Here is a 24,617-nt window from a genome sequence, read left to right on the forward strand (position 1 = left end):
GGGGGTGGGGAGGATGCGCGCTGCAGCCCGCGGCCCCCGAGAGCCGCGCTTTTGTAAGAGCTGGCCCCTTACATATGGAAATGACGCTCGCGCGGGTCCCCATTCGCGTCCTTTTGAAGGACACCCGCCCGGAACCGCGGCGCCGGCTGCGAAGTATTGTCCCGCTTCTCGAACAGCCCTAACAAAGCGTCCTCCTTCGCTTTGCAGAGCGCTGGAGGCGGGCGGCCGGCTGTGCTGGCGCTCCGGAGAGACCGACAGAAGGTAGGCGAGGGCGGCGGGGCCGGGGGGAGCGCGCTGCCTGTCCACACAATGGGGTGTCTGAGGTTTCTGGTGGTGGCGATGGGCAGGCGAGTTGGGGACGCATCGCAGGTGGCTAGGGACTTGGGAGGCGCGCCTGTCCTGCGGCCGCACTTCCGCTTCCCCGTCCGGCGGCACCCCTGGGTTTGGGCACCCCCAGTACCCCCGAAGCCCCAGCTGCCTGCCCGGAGCTGAAAGCCGTTTCTGTGCGCTGTCCGAGAGCAGACTTGAGTCCCCGAGGGAGCAGGAGGGGTGGTGGTTCCGTTGGCATGTGCCGCCCGCACAATCTTGTGATTGAGAGGCTGAACAGGAAGCTGCGTGGGGAAACCCGAGGTGTTAGCCTGGGCTGTCTGAGTAGCAGAGAGCTGCTTGGAGCCCGGAAAGTGGAGATTTTGGAAGGTGTGGGGGGTCGATGCGCGATAACAGTTTCCCGGTGTAATGCCTAGGAGAAGGGGAAAGAACAAAATGACATTTGGTTACTGCCTAAAAGGTGTGGCATGGAGGTGTGGAGTGTCGGGGAAGGAAGCTTCCAGTGGCTAGGCTTCTGTAGCTACCGAAGCGGCCCCTGACAGAAGGGCACTAGGTGATGAGAACAGTCACTGCTTACAGCTTTCGCTGCGAAGTTAAGAGATAGAGACGGAGAGAGGCATTTTCCCCAACCCCAGCCCTGACGACCCGAGGTGAAGGCACCAACAAAATGGGAGCTGGAAAGACTACCCTACCATATCTCATGTTTCCAGACAACTTGGATATTATGAGATCTGTTTTTTGCACCTAACTAGGACAGATCCTCTCCTGGCGTTGAGGACTTCTAAGATGGGCTTGCCATACGGCTCAACTCCTGAATTTATTACATCGAAACAGATTGCGTAGTTATCTTTTATGACTGACGTGGTAGCTTTGTAGGATGAGAATCCTGATAAAGTCCATCCTGACACATGAGGGAAGCCCCTGGAACCACGACGTTTCTCAGTTGGGTCGCCTTAAACACCATAACGTACACATATGTTTGCATGCTTCCGGAGGCTTGATGATCTAACAAGGAACATTGCTTTTTTCTGTCAGTTTAATTTTACCTTGAGTCTTCCCTCGTGGTGAGCATATTATACAGGTGGCTGACCTGGAATATTGGTGACTCCTCTGGAGTTGCAGGGAGCTGTGAGGATTTCCAGAGTGTGTATAGGAGGAACATTACAGGCTGGCTGAAAAACGAGTTTGTGTGTTGTGGTCTCTTCAGCTGTTGTCAGTGTCCTTTGGGAGGTGATGTGGACTGCCTGGGAATTTGTTTGCAGATTTGTTTATTTTCCCTGTTCTCTGGTGATTCTTTAGAGGGAAGCATTCTGCAGAGTGGAAAAAAGGTAGGTCATATGAATGTTCCACAGGGTTGGACATCGGCAAAGTTATTGCCGATACAGGGAAAGGCTTCACAGGGGGCAACAGAGAGGAAGCCATCATACTCACAGTCTTTGCATTGAAATGTCGAGGATCAGTCATTTTAATAGGCACTGGCTCAGAATGGCGTGGGGTTCTTTTTTCTTATTTCTTTTTAATTTTATATGTGTAATGACCCTTAATATCAAAAGATGTTAACTGTCACAGAGGGGGAGAACAGGGCTCCAGTGAATTCTGAACAGCCAATCTTAATTTAATAGGCAGTATTCTTATCATGAGTCAAATGTTTAAATAAATTGTTTTAAATGTCACTGCAAATGACTTTCTAAACTAACATTTCAACAATCTTGATGCTTGCATTTTATGATGATAATGAAAATACATTTTATCAGTCTTACACTGATAAAGGGTGGGCAAGCTTAGAGCATTTTAGAAGGATTTAAACAGCGTAAAGCCTTTTTAGAAAGCTTATTTTTATAGATGCCAATTCATTTGTAAGCCAATAAATTATCTGGGTTGAATTCTGGCTATTGAACTTGCATCTGTTGGGCAGGGGCTTATGGAGAGACTTAGGGAAGCTTGCAAAAAGATTTTTATCCTATTTATTAATAAAATAGAATTTTGAAAAGATTATGAGATTCTGAAAGTGAGCAACCTTGTCTGAAATTAGGACACTTCTTTATTGCAATTTAAGTCAGCAATTAACCATTTATTCAAGCTTTTGGCTGGAAAAATTACAAAGCATCTATCTATACCCTAATGCTCACTTTAAAAACAAAGTTGGGAAAATATTGTTCATAGACGTGAGAAGAGAGCACCTTCACTTACACCTCAGGTGCTATACTCATAGCCTCAGGCATCCTAAATTAACGTGAGTCAATATGGCTCAAGAAGTGGAAGTTGTTATAAGCTTTCTCCTTTTTTTTTTTTTTAAAGTAACAAACTCTTTTTAAAAGTAACAAAGCTCTGTTTTCTGCTTCTGTAATTTACTTAGTAGTTGATTACAGGTTATTGAATGCACGTTGTGCGAGGCTAATGGTTTTTTTTTTTTTTTTTCCCTGCAGCTAACCTGAGTTATTTGATGGGGTAATCTACCAGTTATTAGCTTGAACAAAAGCATGGGTTTATTACATCCTTCAGAATAACAAAATAATAAAGCTTGCTTACATTTTTGAATAAATGCTAGTAGGATTCCCTTAGTTAAATATTATAGTATAGTTGACAAAGGTTGTTATTTTTCTTTTTCTTTTTTTTTTTTTTTTTTTTTTTTTGACATGGAGTCTCTCACTGTCTCCTGGGCTGGAGTGCAATGGTGGGATCTCAGCTCACTGTAACCTCCGCCACCTGGGTTCAAGCGAGTCTTGCGCCTCAGCCTCCTGAGTAGCTGAGATTACAGGTGCGTGCCACCGCACCTGGCTATTATTTTTGTATTTTTAGTAGAGATGGGGTTTCACCATGTTAGGCAGGATGACCCCGATCTCCTGACCTCGTGATCCACCCACCTGAGCCTCCCAAATTGCTGGGATTACAGGCATGAGCCACCGTTCCTGGCCATTTTTTCAAATTTATTTAATATGATTTTTTTCCTGTGCATTTAAGCTTTTGTGTTATATTTTTATACCATGATTTCATTCAGAGTGATATTGTTGTGCTTTTGGTATCCAGTTAGGAGTGAGACACTGTCTGAGCAGAGAGGAGGCATTCTGACAGTAATCAGTTTGCTGCTAAGCAGCACTAGTTTTTGGCAGAAGTATTCTCCTATATAAACTCGTAAATGGCTGCAACTGCTTTTTCTATTGAGCTTTTACTAAACTTGAATTTATCCTTGTCACTCTTTCCTTTATACTGAAATTAGTCCAATATGGTGAGCCTGAAAATCTTTGCAGCCAGTTAAAGTATTTGCGGAAAAAAGAGAAGAAAAATAAACACTTTAATTTGATCATTGGCATTATTAGGCTCCAGGTTGCCAAATGGTGAAAGCTAAAGGCATAAATGGAGAGCTTTGCCCAAGTGGGGTTTGTCGGTGTTCATCACATCAGCTGTAGAGTAAGTAAATGAGTCACTGGTTGTCACTGCCTGGTCTGTGGACCCCCAACAGCTATGTCTGCACACAAGTCCAAAAGCATCTATTATGATGCCCTCTCAAGGAAAGCAGCTGAGCCGAGGGGACATGCAGACATTCCGCAGAGCTCTTCAGCTGCTGAACCATCTGGAGGGGAAATAAAAGGCCTGGGCTAGGGGCTCTGGCATTGTGCATATTTATTATTTGGTTTTCACTTGCAAGACTTTGTCCCCTTTTTACTTCCTCTGGCCCAGAACAGACATCCCCTTTAGCTGGGGTGTCATTCTTACAAGCTCCTTTCTGTCCCTTGGTTGAACACTGAAAAGTTCATAAATCCACATATCCACTCATGATTCTAGTCACACCTCCACCTATTTCGTTTGCAGTCCTATTTGGCACTGTGATTTCATCAGCTGGGGTAATGAACACTACTGTCAGAGTCGGCAGCATTTTGGCAGCCTTATTTTGAGTTATTTGGAAGGAAAATGCTCAGAATAATTGTCATGATGGGTGGTTATTGAGTGGTAAATGTTTTGATTAATGGTTCTATGCATCTGCTTCGTATTTAACCATCCCCAGTTAGAACTCCAAAATGTTGCCCATACTGGTTCTTTCATTCCAAAAGAGTCATAAAGCCTTCTAACAATTTGATTGGAAAGGTAGATGGTGAGGAGAGGCCCAGGTTTATTATGGCAGGCTTCATAACACTGGAGCTCTTCTTTGCAATTTGGAGAATTTCTCACTCAAAATGTAACTTTCTTAATCTCTGAGTAAGATTCCTGCCTCTGGTGGGTACCAGTTAGGGTTTGACTCTGAAAAGCATTGGATTGCACAGATACTTAAGTATACTTAAGTATTTATTTAGGGGAAGTCATTTGCAAATTATCAATTCCTGGACAATGTCCATTATTGAAGATACGGGACGCTTCATGATCATTTTTATATAAGAATTTATTTCTTTCATGCCCTAAATCCCAAAGCTGCTTTAGAAAAAAAGGGGATGTGTATTCTATTTGTATATCCCTGGTGCCTTGTAGGCTATAATTATTCAATAAATGGATCAAGGGAGGTGGGGAGGAAGGAACTCTGTTTCTCAATTCCAGTTTGGAAAAGTTTGTGGCCATGGAGTATTCTGTGGGGATTTCTGCTGCTTAGTACTGTTCAACTGACTGACACATAAAGGTGGAGATAAGTGGTTTGCCAATGGCATCATTTCAGAGGTCTCATTCATGTGTTCTATGTGCATGTGTAGGATTGAGGGATAATATAGTTGAGCGTCACACTAGAGTTCAAATCGTGGTTCCACCTCCATTTTTTTCAAGGAGATTAGTGCTGTATCCTTGGACAGTTGCTTAATTTTGTCAAGCCTCAATTTCTACATCTTGCAGGGGAAAATGAGAATATCTACTTCTAAGAATTGGGAGGATTAAATGAGATAATATACATAAAGTACTTAGTTTAGGCCAGATTCATAGTAAATGTTCAGAAGTAATTCCCAATTACAGTTCAGCTTTCTGCTTTTATTTGATGTTACATTTATCAATAACCTGCTTTTAAAGATAGAGGAAGCTCTGAACATTACCTGCTGCCCTTATCATTTAGTAATATAATGATGTTTATGTACATTCTCAGTCTGTTCTACAGCATTTCACATCTCCTGCTTTGCTTCTTTGGAGGTAGATCTGTAGATGATTCACTTGTTACCTCCTCTTCAGTTTACCACTCCTTTGTAGCTGCAGGTATTCTCTTGATTATCTTAAATTCCCTCTTGTATCAGCTTTCTCTGGGATTAGCCACTCTCACTTGCTTGCCACATTTAACTCTCAGAACAAACCTTCCAGATGCACGTTGTTATTCTCATGCTGTAATCGAGGGGACCTGAGAAAGGTTTTAGTATAGATTCTCCTCCAAAGTTCCATCCCATAGCAAGACAATGCAGCCAAAGTTTGTGAATCCATTTACTTAATTACTAGCCTATGGAATTAAACTTCAGACAGCACTGCATGGTACAGATTGGCAGTTGGTGTTGGCTTTCTACTTCTTGCTTATGTCTAAGGCTGAAAATGCCTTTGAGAAAGGGTGGGGTGGAGGAAGTGTAGGTGTGTAGGTGGAAGAAATAGCCATTCCAAAATTTTCATATGCCCACTTCTGTAGACCTTATTAAGGGTACGTTTCCTCTCAAGGAGTGATCCATACAGGAAGTCAATCCATGATATTTACTGAATCCCTGGCGTGAAGAACAGACTGACTCTACTATGCATTTGGGGGAAGATGTAAAAGAAATAGGAACGTGGAGCTTATCATTAAACAACTTTCTGCCAAGTGGGGAGAAAAAAAAAATTCTTGCACATGAAATTACTGATGAACATTTGGGAAATAATATCAACCAGTAAATATGCCTTTTGTACCAGATGAGCACTGACAACTTTTCACCATGAGTAACATCTCCTGGATGTTTCAGCGTGAGCGTTTGTTCCACAGGAGTGGTGCTTTTCTCTCCTTCAGTCAAGCGCAGTGTTTTGAAAAGGAAGGAGATGAAATGAAGAGAGAAAGAAAAGAAAGCTGCCATAAAATGAAAGAGGTTTGATTTAGTGAAAATCCAATGACCTTCCAAAGAGTTGGTCATGATAGTAGATCAAATTCGACACTGTGGATAAGATCAGGACATCTCAGTACATCAGTGTTTTATTCCTCTCTTTCATTGGACAAATCCCCGCCCCTTAAAAGTAATTTTTAAAAAGAGAAGTGATAGAATTCTTTCACTTTTGAGTTTTTAAACATGTATGCAAAATCAAGCAAAAGAAGAGTCTTGCTTTTATGAAATTGGTCAGATAACAGCGCAAGGGACTGTAAAACTCAGAGTGAGACTGAGAGCTACCAACACTGAAAATCCTGGAGCATCTTGGGGATTCTCAGCAGATCTTAGTTGACAATTAACTGGTGGACTCTAAGTGAATCTCGTTAGCCAAGTATTGGCCTTGTCTAAATTCTTAACTCCTGTGGCTTTGCATAACAACTTGGTATTTCTTTTCTGAGGCTTTGATGTTTATATAACACTCTCAACTTATTTTGAAAACATTTACATAGTGATTAGTTAACCCAGCAGACCAATCCTGGGAAGACAGCCAGAGCTTGCAGCACCTTAGTAACAGAAACACTGATAATTAGAAGAGACCTGTCCAAGACCAGCAACCTGGACCAAAATTGTGCCATGTTGCTTTACTTTAATGAGTGGCCCCAGTAAAAACTGAGCTGTGTGGCAGAGCTGTTCACATTTATCTTCTGGGTCCACCCAGTTCTGCTGAAACCCCTGGCAAGATCATGGCTCCGTTCTAGCTTGTCAAGTTTTGAACAGCTGTCTATGGAAAGAAAGCAAATACAACCTAGAGCAACGCTGACTTGTTTTAGAAAGCTCTTTTATTTTCAGTTCTGTCTGTGTTCAACATCTTAGCTTATGTTTTTCATGTTGTAATGATCTGCTATACGGATGATCACCTCTAAGTTAGTTTTCTCTAAGTTGACTTGGATTAAAGACGCTTGGTTAGTGAAAGCTGCTGCTTTTTTATAGTCAAGGGACTGGTTCTGAGAGCTTTGTTGCAGGTGGCTGAGGTCACCATCCCAAGGGTATATGTTGTGTTTGGCATCCATTGCGTCATGGTGAAGGCACCTTCAGATGTGCAGGTTTCAGGCTTTCATCGGAAAATCCAGCACATTAAAAATGAATTGTCACGCAAAGAAAAAAATATATTTCATTTGTAAAATACGAGCTACCTGGAATTTTATGATGTATATTTTTAACAGAAATTACTCAGTTTTTGATGTCTCCAATTTTTTACTGATCCTAAGGAAGGTGGCAAAGTGGAAAGCCTGGAGTATGGGTAGGTGAGAGAGACGGAAGACAGGTTAACCAGGCATAAAGAGGTGAGATGCTCTAGTGAGTGGAGATTCCCTGAAATGCTGTATGATTCATATAAACCAGTCTGTGGCTCCTTTAAACCTCACTGTCTGAAAGGTTGAAATAGTGTCTTCCCTTTTTTCTAGGCAACTAAGCATTACCTAAAACTCGCTGGGACTAAAGCAAGCTTCAGGGAATATTCTTCCCGTCACACCTCATGTAATTGCACCAGTGAAGTTAATTGAGTTGCTTTTTGAGGAACTCATGTAAAAGGCATTTGGTTTCATGTAAACAGGGAGGTGGTTTTGTAGCAGACATCGTGTTGATCTAGTGCCTCTTGTTGCAGCCCTCCAGTCTAGCTTTGATGGGGGCCATGTAAGCTGAATGAAGTAGAACAAATCAGCTTGGCCACGCTGATCAATTGCAACATTGGGGCAGGTTATCTAAAGCTTGCCAGCTAGCATGGAAGTTCTGACCATACAGTCTGCTGTTGCTAACAATTAGTTCACTTGAATAGTCTTGTGGTCTAAGTGGCTTTTCACCTTCTTAAAATCCTGAGCTAGAAGAGCTGGGAGAGAACTACCTTCAGCCTTGAATTTGGCAGTCTGGCTGTCCGCCTGAGAACTAGGCAAGAGAGGAGGGTGTCTCCTACCGTACCTGACCCCATCATTCTGGTAATGTTGCTCCCAATGCGATCTAACCTTGTGTATGTGGCCCTGGTGTGAGTGCATGCGGGAGTGTCACTGGCTAGGGCTGGTCCTGCAGAAACCGGAGGTCTTGCTGTGGGGTGTATCAGAAACTGAGTGTTCCCGAGCATTCCCTAGGGACTGGTGGGGTACAGAGAAGGGAAATGTGCCAGGGGGTGACCACAGTAGGACTGGAGAGGCTGCCACAACCTGTCCTTGTCTCTGTCCTGCACAGGTGAGCGCTGTGGGCTATGGGATGGATGAGGTGGAGCAGGACCAGCATGAGGCCCGACTCAAGGAGCTGTTTGACAGTTTTGACACGACGGGCACAGGGTCCCTGGGGCAGGAAGAACTCACCGACCTTTGCCACATGTTAAGCTTGGAGGAGGTGGCCCCAGTGCTGCAGCAGACATTACTTCAGGACAACCTCTTGGGCAGGGTAAGGTCTGGGGAAGAACATGGGCTGTGGGAAGTGGGGTGCGGTTTCTACCAGGGTGCTGGGGGCGGGGCAGACCACACATGTTGCAACTTGTTTCTAACATCCTGGCTGTTACATGATAAAAAGAAGAATGTAATGGATGTGGCATCACAGTCCAGTTTGCTAAGGTGACAAGGGCCTGCTTTAATTTGTGCTCTGGAGTTATGGTGTACAGTGAACATCTTAGATAAAGAAAAAGAGGTAATGAAAGGATGTTTTCCAACTTTTGTCTTGTTCTTTGTAGTTTATTTTATTGACTCCACATTCATCACTGGGACAGAAAGGAGGAGGGTAAGATTTCCATTGAAGAGAAAGAAAATGCAGTAAGAAAGCTCTTGTTATGACTTTTACTCCCAATGAAGCTATTTCTTCTCTGGATTATTTCTGGGTGAAGCATTAATTAAACCTTCTACTCAGGAAATAAGACAGCAGGGTAAATAAATGCAGTGTAGGTTCATTTAAAACCCAGCACGACTTGCTTCCAGCAGGGATGTGTGTGTGCACGCCAATGTTAGCCTCTGTGTTTGACGACAAATAGTCATGTTATTACCATAGATCAAGTCACAGATATGAGTAAGGAGTGAGAGAGGGTCTTTTTTTTCCTCTTGCCAGTGGTGGATATTTGATCTGCCATGACCTGAGATTGCCTTCCATTCTCATAATTATAACTAATAGCTTTTATTTTTTGCCTTGTTTATAATTAATAGCTATTTATTATCAATAGCTTTGTTTATATGGCTTTGAGTCAGGTCTCTTGCTGTTGGATTTTGGAATGATTAGAGAGAAAGATGGACAACACTTTTTGTTTTTGTTTTTGTTTTTGTTTTTTTGAGACGGAGTCTCTCTCTGTCCCCCAGGCTGGAGTGCAGTGGCCGGATCTCAGCTCACTGCAAGCTCCGCCTCCCGGGTTCACGCCATTCTCCTGCCTCAGCCTCCTGAGTAGCTGGGACTACAGGCGCCCGCCACCGTGCCCGGCTAATTTTTTGTATTTTTAGTAGAGACGAGGTTTCACCGTGGTCTCGATCTCCTGACCTTGTGATCTGCCCGCCTCGGCCTCCCAAAGTGCTGGGATTATAGGCGTGAGCCACTGCGCCCGGCACGGACAACACTTTTTACACTCTGTTGCTTCATTCTGGTTTTTATCACGTATAAATTGAGGAAGCAGTCGTGAGGCTTAACTTTATTCTAATGACCGAACTTCCTTTTCTTCATTTCATTTTCGCTGTCTTTTAGCTGACAAGGGAGGTAAGTGACTTCAGATATAGTGCCATGTATTGGCTTTCTGTAACCTAAGACAGACAGGAGTAGCCATCATCCTGAAATTAATGTGCAAAAGATGATATTCTCAGGCACTTGGCACATGAATGTGATGTTAAATGGGACTCACACTTGGAAAAAAATGTGAATTCTTTGCAAAAACTGGAGCCATTCTTGGCCTCTCATGGGGGAGGGAGGGTTAGCTGTCTATAAATACATGTGGTCCCATAAAAAACTAAAAATCTTCCTCTAATAATCTTAAAATGAAGCTTTGAAGATTGACCCATTTGCTCCTCCTCATGTCATGCATTCACATAGTTTCCAGTTCTGCCTCAGTCTTAGGCCCTGTGGGGAGCAAAAAAACTGGCATCTCCTGATATGGTCCTTGGGGATCTCAGTACTTTTGATGTCTAAAGGATAGTATCAGTGGGCTGATCTGTTTTAATGCTCATTAAAGCCTGAAAAGGCATGATACAACTAAGGTTTCCTTGAGTGGTTTTCTTAGAGTCTGCATAAATATGGAATGCCACGCCATAAACAGACTGCACCTTGGCAGCAGGTCAACAGTTTGCTCTCCAGATGTTGCACATCTTTACCTTCATTTGGTAGACTCAAACAGGGAATAGTTATCGATTGATTTGTTAACAACTTGACACTACCAGCCTGCTTTTGACGCTTGCTATTTGCCTGAATAATGAAAACTTAAGTGGTCTATAGTGTGATATTTACTTAGTGAGCCAGTGATAAAAGTTAAATAGATGGATGCATATTGATTTCATGCAGGAGGTCCCTGGTGATGGTCTTGAGAGTAGGGGGTTGGCATGAGTTAATGCACTACTGTTAAATTTGCATTTTTTAATGAAACCAAATTATTTTCCTCAGATGATCACACAAACTTGGCCATATGCTATTAAGATACTCTATATGGTCTATAATTTTAAATTATAAGAAAAAATGCCATAGGATTCACTGGAGTTATCCGAGTATTATCATTTTCATGATGCATACAGTAGGGATTATAGTTGTAAAATTATAAGTGTTTTTTACGGCCAGTCATCTTTCTTCTCTTTAGAAGATATTTCTTTAGAAAAACTTACAAGGGTTAGCAGCTTGGTTTAATTAAAAAAGAAAGAAAGAAATGGTAGCATAACAAATCTGAATATATTAATCTATTCATTAATTCAACACATATGTATTGTGTATGTCCTGCCTGTGAGGCATTCCTGTAGTCTTATGGCATGGGGTCTGTATTAGCCCATTTTCACACTGCTGATAAAGACATACCCGAGACTGGGTAATTTATAAAGAAAAAGAGGTTTAAGGGATTTCCAGTTCCATGTGGCTGGGGAGGACTCAGAATCATGGGGGAAGGTGAGAGAGAATGAGAGGAGGAGAGAAACGCCTTCTGTGGTGGCAGGCAAGAGAGAATGAGAGCCGAGCAAAAGGGGAAACCCCTTATGAAACCATCAGCTCTCGTGAGACTTATTCACTACCCCAAGAACAGTATGGGGGAGACCACCCCCACGGTTCAGTGATCTCCCCCCAGCTCCCTCCCACAACACATGGGAATTACAGGAGCTATAATTCAAGATGACCTTTGGGTGGGGACACAGCCAAACCACATCAGGGTCTAAGTTATTTATATTTACATTTACGGTAAACTGCAGTTTTCCATTAAGTTGGCTTTTGGCTGCATTAGTATCCATCAACTTCCTGGATGCTTCTGGCTTTAATTTTGTCTTTTAAATCTTAATGAATATAATTTTTAAATCAAATACAACTTCCAAGTTTCCTCTGTGGGACTTAAGCTGAATTATCTTAATGAATATAATTTTTAAATCAAATACAAATCCATCCATCTGTTGGACTTGGGCTAAATTACTCCTTTTTTTCTTGAAAAAGAAGTACGATGGAAAGCATTGTCTCGCTCAACCAGGAATACAAACGTTGTGTATTTATTTTTACATTTTACAACCCATCTTCAATAACTTGGTTTTTTTAAAGGCCTAATGTTTAACAGTTGTTAATGAAAGTCTCGCTCTTAAATCAACTTGCCATTTCTATGTTTTTTACTGATAGGTCATTTCCCTCCAAATTATGTTTCGATTCATTTGTCTTGCTTTATAGCTTGAAACCATATTCACCTGAGCAAGGTGGTTACTGTACAAGTGTTTGAAATGCTTAAAGCTTGTGGATCCCTGATTTGAAGGAAAAGGGATATTGCCAATATGTGTTTACCACTAGATTATGAAAAGAGTTTCATCATATCTCTGTCATCAGTTAAGCACCTGTCAGCTAGGTGAGGCCTCATCCCAAGGGGCTTCTCAAGACACTGAAGAACTTACAATCTAGTTGGGTAATATATATGACAAATGAGTAGCATGGGGAGCAAATACTATGAAAATCTGAGGGAACCATGAACCAAGTTTTATCCAAGCAATCATATTAGTTGTAGATGCTTAAATGAAGTGTTTCTGCATACCTCTCTATCTCCTTTATTAGTAATCAGGACATGAAGCTAATTTGCCTTGGTTTTGTTGAAACATTTAGTTATATCCAGTGTTTTTCTTTGTTTTTGTTTTTGTTTTAAAGACAGTCTCACTGTCACCCAGGCCACCCAAGCCGGAGTGCAGTGGTACAATCTTGGCTCACTGCCAGCTCCGCCTCCTGGGTTCATGTCATTCTCCTGCCTCAGCCTCCCAAATAGCTGGGACTACAGGCACCTGCCACCACACCCGGCTAATATTTTTAGTACAGACAGGGTTTCACCGTGTTAGCCAGGATGGTCTCGATCTCCTGACCTCGTGATCTGCCCTTCTCGGTCTCCCAAAGTGCTGGAATTACAGGCATGAGCCACCGCGCCCGGCCATATCCAGTTTTAAAAATGCATTCTTGGCCAGGCACGGTGACTCACGCCTGTAATCCTAGCACTTTGGAAGGCTGAGGCAGGTGGATTGCCTGAGCTCAGGAGTTTGAGAGCAGCCTGGGCAACACGGTGAAGCCCCGTCTCTACTAAAAATACAAAAAATTAGCCGGCATGGCAGTGGGCACCCGTAATCCCAGCTACTCGGGAGGCTGAGACAGGAGAATCGATGCTTGGGAGATGAAGGTTGCAGTGAGCTGAGATGGCGCCATTATTCTCCAGCCTGGCGACAGAGCGAGACTCCGTTTCAAAAAAAGCATTCTTTCCTTACACAGTATACCAATTCTGAGATAAAACAGCCCGCTGAAGTTCTGAAGTGTTTCATTGCTGTATTCTTAAAATGAATTTGGATGCTGAAATACGCCATGTCCCTGGCACACTTTAAAGTGAGAATAAGCCTCCAGACAGCAGAAATCACCATTGGTTTCTAGAGTACCATAGGTATATCGACTTTGGTAATCAAAGACCTGTTGACATTTTTAGTATTAAAATTTAATAGTTGTACAAATATATATAATTTAACTCAGTTCTCTTACGTTTCTGAAAGGGTTTGAGGTTCTTTGATAAATTTCTTGATTAATTTCAGGTGGTGGATTTGTTTCCAACTCGAAAGCTTTTTAAGATTTCTTTTTCTTATGTACATTTTAATCATCTGAAGTGTGAATCGAAAATGGAGAAGAACTTGCTTGTAGCGCTTATTTGGACTTGTTCTCTGTATGCAAAATTACATTCAATATTAACTGCCATTAGTTTGTAATAGTGGTCCTGCTGATGGGGTTGTCATTATATAACTCAAACAAAAGTCAGACTGGTTGTCTCTGACTTGTGGAAGGGAGGCTAGGGAGACTTAAACCCATGGAAGGAAATGGCCTATGTTGTGGGAGAGAAAAGATAGCTAGGAGGAGGTTTTTTGCATATGTAGACTTGGATCTAATCTCTAACTTTGAACTCCTAAGGGTCTGTGGTTTCCCATTTATAGACAAGAAGACCTGATTAGGAGACTGCTCAACTTGCTTTGACTCTGTATTAATGCTTTCTCATCAAACTCATTGCAGAATTAAGTGTGTGTTTGTGTACAGTACGTCGCTGTATCTGTCAGAGATATTTAGTGTGACAAGGATCAAAAGGGAGAACTGTTGGGAAGGCCTGGACTCAGAACGGCAGGGAGGAACAAGTGCTAAATGACCATTCTCTTCTACCGACCTGGTTTCAGAATGTCTTATTTCTACGATTAGGGATGCTTATTAGATTTCATCATTATTTCATGGATACTTTTATGAGTAGCTTCCTGTCTGGACAGAGGGGACTTAAAGTTCTTCAGTGTCTGCCTCAGATTTTAGACCTCAGAGTTCATCTGTCTGACAGAGAAACCTTGGCTTTTGCAAGATCAGATGACTCATTTGTGTCAGTACCAGGATAGGATCCTAGATTTCCCAGCCCCTGCATTTGAATACATATCTCCACAGTTTCCTCAAACTCCAAATTTGCAAAAGTGAATCTCCATTCCCTCACCCTGCTCCCCAAACACTACCAACACCACATGCAGATAATATACAGTTAGAGCACAGGCTTTGAAGTCAGTCCTGGATTCAGGTTCCTCTTCTTGTCACATTTTCTTTCCCTTCAACTTTTAAGCTCTGGGGTACATGTGCAGGATGTGCAGGTTTTTTACATAGGTAAATGTGTGCCATGGTGGTTTGCTGCACAGATCAACCCATTGCCCACGTATTAAGCCTGGCATCCATTAGCAATTTTTCCTGATGTTCTCCCTCCCCGCACCTCACAGGTCCAGTGTGTGCTGTTCCCTGCCTGCCCCTAACCCCTACCAATTAGTCCATGTGTTTTCGTTGTTCACCTCCCACTTATTAGTGAGAACATGCGGTGTTTAATTTTCTGTTCCTGCTTTAGTTTGCTGAGGATAATGGCTCCCAGCTCCATCCATGTCTTGCAAAGGACATGAGTTTGTTCGTTTTTGTTTTGTTGACATGGAGTCTTGCCCTTTCGCCCCACGCTGTAGTGCAATAGTGGGATCTCAGCTCACTGCAGCCTCTACCTCCTGGGTTCAAGTGATTCTGCTTCATCCCCCTGAGTAGCTGGGATTACAGGTGTGTGCCACCATGCCCAGCTAATTTTTTGTGTCTTTAGTAGAGATGGGCTTTCTCCATGTTGGCCAGGCTGGTCTCGAACTCCTGACCTCATGATCTGCCTACCTTGGCCTCCCAAAGTGCTGGGATTACAGGCCTCAGCCACCATGCCAGGCTGATTTTGTTCCTTTTTGTGGCTGCATAGTATTCCATGGTATATATGTACCACATTTTCTTTATCCAGTCTATCACTGATGGGCATTTGGGTTGATTCAATGTCTTTACTGTTGTGAATAGTGCTGCAATGAACATATGCATGCACATATCTTTATAGTATAATGACTTATATTCCTTTGGGTATATACTTAGTAATGGGATTCCTGGGTCTAATGGTATTCCTGTCTCTAGATCTTTGAGGAATCACCACACTGTCTTCCACAATGGTTGAACTAATTTACGCTCCCACCAGCAACATAAAAGTGTTCCTTTTTCTCTACAACCTCACCAGCATCTGTTGTTTCTGGACTATTTATTGATTGCCATTCTGACTGGTGTAAGATGGCATCTCATTGCATTTCTCTAATGATCAGTGATGTTGAGCTTTTTTTCATGTTTGTTGGCTGCGTGAATGTCTACATTTGAGAAGTGTCTGTTCATGTCCTTTGCCCACTTTTTAATGGGGTTGTTTGTTTTTTCTTGTAAATGTGTTTAAGTTCTTTGTAAACTCTGGATATTAGACTTTTGTCAGATGGATACATTGCAAAAATTTTCTCCCATTCTGTAGGTTGTCTGTTCACTCTGATGATAGATTATTTTGCTATGCAGAAGCTCTTTAGTTCAATTAGATCTCATTTGTCAATTTTTGCTTAGTTGCAATTGCTTTTGGCGTTTTTGTCATGAAATCTTTGCCCATGCCTATGTCCTGAATGGTATTGCCTAGATTTTCTTCTAGGGTTTTTATAGTTTTGGGTTTTACATTTAAATCTTTAACCTACCTTGAGTTAATTTTTGTATAACGTGTAAGGAAGGGGTCCAGTTTCAATTTTCTGTATATAGCTAGCCAGTTCGCCCAGCACCATTTGTTAAATAGGGAATCATTTCCCCACTGCTTGTTTTTGTCAGGTTTGTCAAAAATCAGATGGTTGTAGGTGTGCAGTCTTATTTCTGAATTTTCTATTCTGTTCCATTGGTCTGTGTGTCTGTTTTTCTATCAGAACCATGCTGTTTTGGTTACTGAAACTTCGTAGTACAGTTTGAAGTGGGTAGCATGATGCCTCCAGGTTTGTTCTTTTTTCTTAGGATTGTCTTGGCTATTTGGCTCTTGCCACTTTTTAACCATATGAACATGTTATCTTAAATACTCTGAGCCTCCGTTTTTTCATCAGTATAATGGGAAGAATATTTCCCTTACAAGAATGTGATGAAGGTGGACTGAGATTTGTGTGTATCAAAGGCTTATCATAGAGCCAAGGACACAGTTAACTTGCTGTATCTGGCTGTATGCTCCTTTCTCCTACCCTCTACACACCCAGAATGACTTTTTGATAAATAGTGACTTCCTAGTAATGATTTACCGGGAAATATGGTTAGAGTGAAGAGTAGATTTGCTAGAAGTTCTCTTGCATGGTGGTAGTTTGAATTCATTTCCATCTGTAAATAGGATTCCTTGGATCAGTCGTGGAGTACAGCTTCATATAGTTGCTTTAGATTTTATAAACCTACTCTTTAAAATAGCCTTTGCCTCTCTCTACATTGTCTGCAGTAAATGAATATTAAGTTACAATATTACAATTTAATAAATGAATATTAAATACAATAATATTAAGTTAACAATTCAAGTTACAATAACCTAAATACTTGATTTAGAATAAAATAGAAGTGTATCTTTCATTACAAAACTGCCTCTTTTTTAGTCTATGTCATTTCTCTTTGCATAATGCTTTAAGCACTTTCCTGTGCATTGACTTCTGATAAGTCCATATTTCTGTAGCCATTTCAATTAACACAATGTTTTGAATCTTCTTTCATTAATTTCTCTTTATATTAGTAAAGACAAACCTACTAAGTTTGTATTAGTTACATAGACCTTTGTCTCGTTTCGTAAACTCACCTGGTTTAGAGCTAGCTTGAGTTCTCCCACCTTGGGTCTGTTTCCAGTAGTGCCTGCACACATGAGGAAACTGCCTTTGATCTCCATGATTGCACGAGATGGGTTTATGCAACATTAGTTTCCTTGTTCCGCTTCCTGTTACAGGGTTTGTGTGTGTGTGTGGTTTGAATGTGTTTCTTGTGTGATGCTTAAGTTCTTTTCTTAAAAAAAGCAAACTGCGTTTCTAAAAAAGCATTCCTATGAAATGTGGAGAGGAAAAGTGATGAGGTAAATTTCTCCTAAGAGGTGGTGACACATGACAGAAAATATCAGACTTGACCGGTTTTCCTCTTAATTTAGTTTAAATGTCATGTGTGGTTTTCATCAGTCGTGTAGTTTCCCCATTGCTGCAAACTGCCCTTTGAGGCATACGAGGTATAGGAATGCTTGCAAAATGAATGGCAGCAATTATTATTCAAATGAAGAGGTACCAACCAGTGTATGCACAACTCGGAAACTTGTTACCTTGTGAGACTTAATTGTATTGTATATGTGTGAAGATTTCTAATTTTTAACAAAATACAGTAGTAAAGCTCCCTTGGAGGAGAAAAATGGTACTTAAAACTTGGCAGTTACTGAACATGGTTAGCCCACAGGTGGGGGGTGTTCATCAACATTTCGGTTCTGGGTTGTGCCCTAAGGGGCTTTTCCACCACATCAGTGTTCATGAGCATTGATGAAAAATCGCAGTAGCCTCCTCCACAAGAGAACTATCTTTTTGAAAGATGAGGCATTTACTGCTATTTAAATCCAAGGGCCCAGTGTCTACACTTGCAAGAAGGAAAATAAAGATCAGTGCAAGACTTAAGCTGCTCTAATGGTTTGGACCAGCTGCTGTGTGGTGTGTGAATTTTCGGACTTTTAGTTGGGAAAAGAGGAATTCGACCAAGTAGACGTTATTGGGTTATGAAGAGCCTCTGAGTTAATAATCCTGTTTAATCTTTTATAGAGCCCCTTTTCATCTAAAATGAGGCCGATTTACTACATCATAAGTAAATTTTGGAAACCTTTAATCTCTGTCTGTGAAGATTTTAGAGAATTCAAGTGTTGCAAAACTGTCCCTCTTTTCCTCCCTATTGGCCAAGTAGGACATGCTTGTTTATCAGAGGCCCTTACCAGCTTTTGTCTCTCTTAGGCACATACCAGCTTCTATCTTGTAGTTACTAATAAACCTTCCTCTCTTTTTCCCCATTCTACCCTTCCACTTCTAGAATCTATGGGGTAACTGATAAACTCCTTGAGGGCAGAGGTTGTATGTCTTCTCGATCATGTATCTCCTGATCCTGCCTTATACCTGGTGTGTGCTTTACACCTGGTGGCTTTGTGTGAAGTTGAGGATTTGACTTCCAGCAGCAAGGGATTTCCCTGAGGGGTCAGACCAAGAGGGAAGTGGGCCTGAGCCAGGCAGGCTTGCCGGGCTCTGATGAGTCCGGTCAGAGGCCTGGTGCATGCCTTCTCTACCTCTCACCTTTCAATTTTGAGGTAGGGTCTCTGCCTTGACTGTGTCACATGGACATTGTGAGATTCAGATGACAAAATATCTACGAAAGACTGAACCTACGATAATACCGTCATCCATCTAGCATTATCCATGACCCACATTCATAAAAAAAAAACTTTTTTTTTTTCAGCGACAGAGTCTCACTCTTTCACCCAAGCTGGAGTGCAGTGGTGCGATCTCAGCTCACTGCAATCTCTAACTCCTGGGTTTAAGCGATTCTCCTGCCTCAGCCTCCCGAGTAGCTGGGACTACAGGCACCTGCCACCATGCCCAGCTATTTTTTTTTTTTTAATTTTTTTTAGTAGAGATGGAATTTCACCGTGTTGCTAAGGCTGGTCTCAAACTCCTGAGCTCAGGCAACCTGCCCGCTTCAGCCTCCCAAAGTGCTGGGATTACAGGTGTGAACCACCACAAAAGCACCATAAAATTGTTTAATAGCTGGATCTTTTACCCCATTTAATGGTAGACCAAAAACAAAAAAGGTTGACCACTGGGGATTCAAAATTTTAGTTTTATCATATACAAGAGTGTATTAAACACAATTAGATTGTTCGTGATCATTTCAAATCTCCTGACTCATGAGTTTTTCTTCTGTGTTACAAGAGTAATACCCTCAAGGCCAGGCGCGTTGGCTCACGCCTGTAATCCCCACACTGTGGGAGGCCGTGGCAGGTGGGTCACCTGAGGTCAGGAGTTCGAGACCAGCCTGGACAACATGATGAAACCCTGTCTCTACTGAAAATACAAAATTAGCCGGGCGTGGTGGTGGGCATCTGTAATCCCAGCTACTCCGGAGGCTGAGGCAGGAGAATTGCTTGAACCCGGGAGACAGAGGTTGCAGTGAGCCAAGATTGCACCATTGCACTCCAGCCTGAGCAACAAGAGCAAGACTCCATCTGGGAAAAAAAAAAAAAGTAATAGCTTCAGGATTCACTTAATGAATCCTTGCCTCAACACTAAGCATGGATACATGCCCCAACACCAAACAACCCTAGCCTATTAAGTTTTTGAATGCACATATTGTCTTTTTTTTATAGTTTATGTAGTTTTTAATAGAGTTTTAAAAATACGTTTGTAAAGTATAAGAAGCATTATACTTTATTTTTGTTTGAAGAAGGATGGTTAATGTCTTTCTTCAATCTCAATATGTCAATAATTGCTTCTTTTTATTTCTTATGTTTTGAGATGGAGTCTTGCTATGTTATCAGGCTGGTCTCAAACTCCTGGCCTCAAGCAGTTCTCTGATTTCAGCCTCCCAAGTAGCTGGGATGACAGGTGCACACCACCATACCTGGCTAATATGTTAATAATTACTCCTTGTACTTTTAGCTTGGAGTGCCCCTGTCTTTTATTTGCTGCTTCCAATCTAGTGAGTTGGGAAGCAGGATTATGAAGTTTATAATAATCAGGTAGAGTAGGAATGTAGAAATACTGAGCTGGTCCCGTGGCATTTTCTATGGGAAGAGTGCCTGGGCTTAATGGCACCTCCCTCAGCTTTTGACCCCCTGTGTTTCTTTCCTGGCTGTCTGCTGTACTCTAGATAGGTGAGGTGGTGAAATAAACTCCACATAAATGAACCTTTTACTGTCTCAAAAGCTTGTGTATTTGTCATACCATATTTAAGGTGTACTTAGACCTCATGTAAAGCTGGAAGTGTATTAGAATCAATTCCAGATTATAGATGCCTTTGTCATTTGTCAGGGAAAGTAAAATTGAGGTACGTGGACTACTGAGTGACCTTCGAACAATGAGTTGAACTATGTTGGGACCAAATTCAGGAGGGTTATTTCCAATGGCCTCCATCAAAACTTACACCTTTAGAAGACCCAGGGAGACCCACAGAGTCAAGTGTAAAGGATCTGAAATCCTCCAAACACCTTCCTTTTGAAAGAGAACCTTCTTTATGTTCAACTTGTAACTCTAGCAAGGAGAGACTTACATTTCATTCAGTCCCCTCCATTAATATCCTTGAAAGAGAGAAGAAACCTAGAGTTACAGGTCCCTAAATATAGCAAACTGGATCAGTTTCTCTGATGCTGGGCAACTCCACAGATCCCGGAGGAGAAGGCAGGCCCTTGGACCTCCCTGCTGCCGCCCCCACCTCTCACCCTTGGCTATCTTGGTCTCTCTCATGGCCATTAGCTTTGCTTGAAAATATGACCCTGATTCTTTTTTTTTTTTTTCTTTTGAGATAGAGTTTTGCTCTTGTCACCCAGGCTGGAGTGCAGTGGGTCGACCTCGGCTCACAGCAACCTACGCCTCCTGAGTTCAAGCGATTCTCCTGCCTCAGCTTCCCAAGTAGCTGAGATTACAGGTGTGCACCACCATGTCCAGCTAATTTTTGTATTTTTAGTGGAGACAGGGTTTCACCATGTTGGCCAGGCGGGTCTCAAACTCCTGGCCTCAAGTGATCCACCTGTCTTGGCCTCCCAAAATGCTGGGATTACAGGCGTGAGCCACTGTGCCTGGCCAGGGCCCTGATTCTTTATAAAAGTGATAGGAACAGTCAGTCACCCCTATTACTCTACCTATTGGTACTATTAACTACCACTTGCTGGGTATCTTACAGTCCCAGGACATTCTTGATACTTTACTCAATTCTCATTTTATCTTCCTAACACAGGGAGGCGGTATTATAAATACCATAAAATACGTGCAATGCTCTTAGCAGCTGCCTGGACACTCTGTGACATTTCCTGAGACTGTGAGCATTGTGGCACAGGGACTTGTCACTCTCATTCACTACTGTGTCACCAGGACCAAGTACAGTGCCTGGCATAGAGCAGCTGCTCAATAAATATTTATTGAATGAATAATAAATATCAGTTGTTAGATGTCCTCAGTTTTCCAGACAAACGAACTAGAGCTTGGAGAGGCTTTGTAATGTCGCCAATTCACATCAGGCAGTGAAGGAAGAGCTAGGGTTAGAGCCTGGACCCACCTCGCTGTAGAGCCTTTGTGTGTCCTCCTAACCCTGCTTCTGGCTGCTCTGAGAAGAATGAATGATTCTGTGAAAATTCATAGATGCCTGTCAAGTGGCCCTGAGTACCAGAGCTCTTGAGTGTGTGATGTTTGTGAACTGGCTGATTGGCAAGCTGGCCTTGCCCATGTTAACTGGTGCCTATTTTTGACTCTGGGACAGTAGCAGGACGTGACCTCCCCTCCATCCCCCAGGCTGCTTGACTGTGAAACCTAATTAATGTAGCCTACCTTTCCACAATCTTTCACCCTTTCAAGGATTGTACCTCCCTGGATCTTTAGCAGGTGCCTGGTTTTCCTTGACAGGCTTCTGCTCTTTCTCCTTAGGTTATGTAGATTCTTTAAGTTTGTATAAAGGTAACTATGTGAGGTGATGTATATTTTAATTAGCTTGAATGTAGTAATTATTTCACATTGTATACATATATCATGCCATCAAGTTGTACACCTTAAATATATGCAATATAATCCAATGATTTCAGTAATTCCAATCAATCAAAACTAACATAGTAGAGAAATCACATATATTTTGGGAGAATGTGGTAAATTGTAAGCAGATACAATTTTATGACATATAAATCTCAATGGATTCCTCTCTTGTTTTGATTTGCACAGATAAGACATGATATGATTTTTTGTCCACTGTTTCAATAACTAATGAAATTTGCTGCTTTTATAAATTTGATTTGGAAGTTTATCTGTCACCTATATTAAACCTCTGGGCAGTGTTTTGTCATGACATCCAAAGAGACCCATCCCGTAACAGTACAAATTACAAATTTACCAATTTTGCATTTACATGGGGGTTCTGTATCAATAGGTGCCACATTATCAAACTAGAATTGTGATGAGAAGACCCAAGGTGAGATTACATACATTTAAGTTATAGAATATCCTCAGCCATAAAGAAAATGCTTTTACGTTTTCAACAAAGTCATATCCTAGTTCTGACTATTTACTTAAATAAAACTCAGGTTCTTTCCAACTTCAGTCAAGATGACTCTATTTTTTAAGAATTCAGGAAAATACTTCTTAAGATTCTTTTATCCTTTGTGCATCTGCTATTGATTTTTGCTTATTTATGGAGTCATGGGGTCTTGGGAAATAAATATTACATACCTTCCCCCAAGGAAGACTGTATTCAAGTCATCCTCAAAAGACAGCTTACTCCCTTCTAGAATATCTCAAGATATGGCAGCGTCTTTGGGACACCATTACATTGGATCATTTGCTTGGGAAGGCTTTTCTAATATCTAGCCTAACATCTTTCTCTTCTGGTCTTGTTCAGAAAAATAAAAGGAGCTAAGAGTTTAAAATATATCTTTTTCTGAGTTTATAAAGAGGATTTTGCTATATAGTTTTTTCCTTGGGGGTGAATACATATTGATATGAGTGTTTATGGCACTAGGTGTCAAAATCATCAGCCTATTTTCCCTTCTGTCTTTAGAGAAATGAAAAAGGCAACAAATCGGGTTCTGACTCACTTCAAGGCTGTCAGGTTGGGAAGAAAACAGTTCTGGTACCTTGTAGATAGGTTTGCATTCTTAGAGCTGTGGAAATTACTTTAAATCTATTTTTATTTTTTTAGGTACATTTTGACCAATTTAAAGAAGCATTAATACTCATCTTGTCCAGAACTCTGTCAAATGAAGAACACTTTCAAGAACCAGGTAAGGGCACTCACTCTTCTTCTCTGCATTCCCCTTTAAAAGTTATCCAGGGAAGAATCTGGGGACCTTGAAGCATGTCTATGAAGGATTGGGGGCATCTGCCTTTCACAGATTGAGCAGTTATTTTCAGTGACTTCTCTTCAATATTATCAAAAGCTTTGCAGCTGTTGAACACTAAAATGAGACTTCTCTACTACAGCAGCATAGTATTATGGAGAAAATAATTGGATTGTTTCTAGGCAATATGTCAGATGGTGTGGCAATAACTCATTCTTGGAATGAGTAGAGTGAAGCTGAATGGTAACTGCTTTCATCCTTATTTCCTTTTACGTGGAAGGATACGATTTGGGGAAATTTTTTCCTGAAGGTAGAAGAGTGGCCAGTGTAGAAAGAATTTTACTTAGTCGTAGTGAGTGGATAATGCTCTGCTATAGACATTATCATATTACATTATAATTATCTGTCTCCTCCTCTCAAGTGATAATTCCTTGAGGACCATGCTGTTCATTTTTGTATTTCCAGTGCCTAGAAGAATGCTTAGCATGTAGTAAGTATTCAATGAACGTTTCAAAATAAAGGACTTAATATTGTATTTCACTGATTTTCTTCTAAGCACCATAGGTTGTAAGACACATTGTTATTTCCTGTATCTCTAAAAACAAAAATTGTTGCCAATTGTAATGAAAAATGACATTAATTGCAAATTTTCATTTCAGAGTTTCTGGTGTGTGTGGGGGGGTGTCTTCAAATCAATGAAATATGGTAGATGTATAAAGGGGAGTCTAAACACTGTGGAAATTTGTATTACAGTACAGTCTGGTTTTATCAAATTCGTGGTTGCCAGGGCATGGATAGGAGTTGACTACAAAGGGGCATGAAGGAATCTGGGGGACAATGAAACTTTTATATCTTAATGGTGCTAGTAGTTACAGGATTGTGTGAGTTTTTCCAACCCAGAGACTTGTGCAATAAAAGGATTAAATTTACTCTGTGTAAATTATGCCTCAGTAAACCCTACTTTAAAAAAGAGAACATCAAAAATATGTCCAGTTTTGAAACGGAGGATAAATCATTAACATTTTGTCACTACAAGGAGTCATTCAGTGTGACCTATTTAGGTGAGGCACAGATGGAAACTCATTTTTCACCCTTGCTGGGTGATCTAGTTCTTCATCCTGCCCTCTGAAGTGCTCTAGATTTGTGTTGTGTGGATGGACCCTACCTTTAGCAATGTTTTAGATTCT

General features: G+C 41.4%; 1 protein-coding gene across 3 annotated transcripts in view; it reads left to right on the plus strand.

The window, feature by feature from the left end:
• Positions 1 to 13: 13 nt before the first annotated feature.
• The window catches only part of NIN (ninein (GSK3B interacting protein)), a 108,491-nt gene continuing 83,887 nt past the window's right edge, over positions 14 to 24,617 (plus strand). For all 3 annotated transcript variants that reach the window (XM_011956884.1, XM_011956886.1, XM_011956885.1), the window contains exons 1-3: positions 14 to 261; positions 8,568 to 8,771; positions 23,292 to 23,373. In XM_011956884.1, coding sequence (XP_011812274.1) covers positions 8,589 to 8,771; positions 23,292 to 23,373 — 265 coding nt within the window. In that variant the 5' untranslated portion in view covers positions 14 to 261; positions 8,568 to 8,588. The remainder of the gene's footprint in view (positions 262 to 8,567; positions 8,772 to 23,291; positions 23,374 to 24,617) is intronic.

The sequence above is a fragment of the Colobus angolensis genome, unplaced genomic scaffold (genome assembly GCF_000951035.1).
Source record: "Colobus angolensis palliatus isolate OR3802 unplaced genomic scaffold, Cang.pa_1.0 Scaffold428, whole genome shotgun sequence".
Lineage (NCBI taxonomy): Eukaryota > Metazoa > Chordata > Mammalia > Primates > Cercopithecidae > Colobus > Colobus angolensis.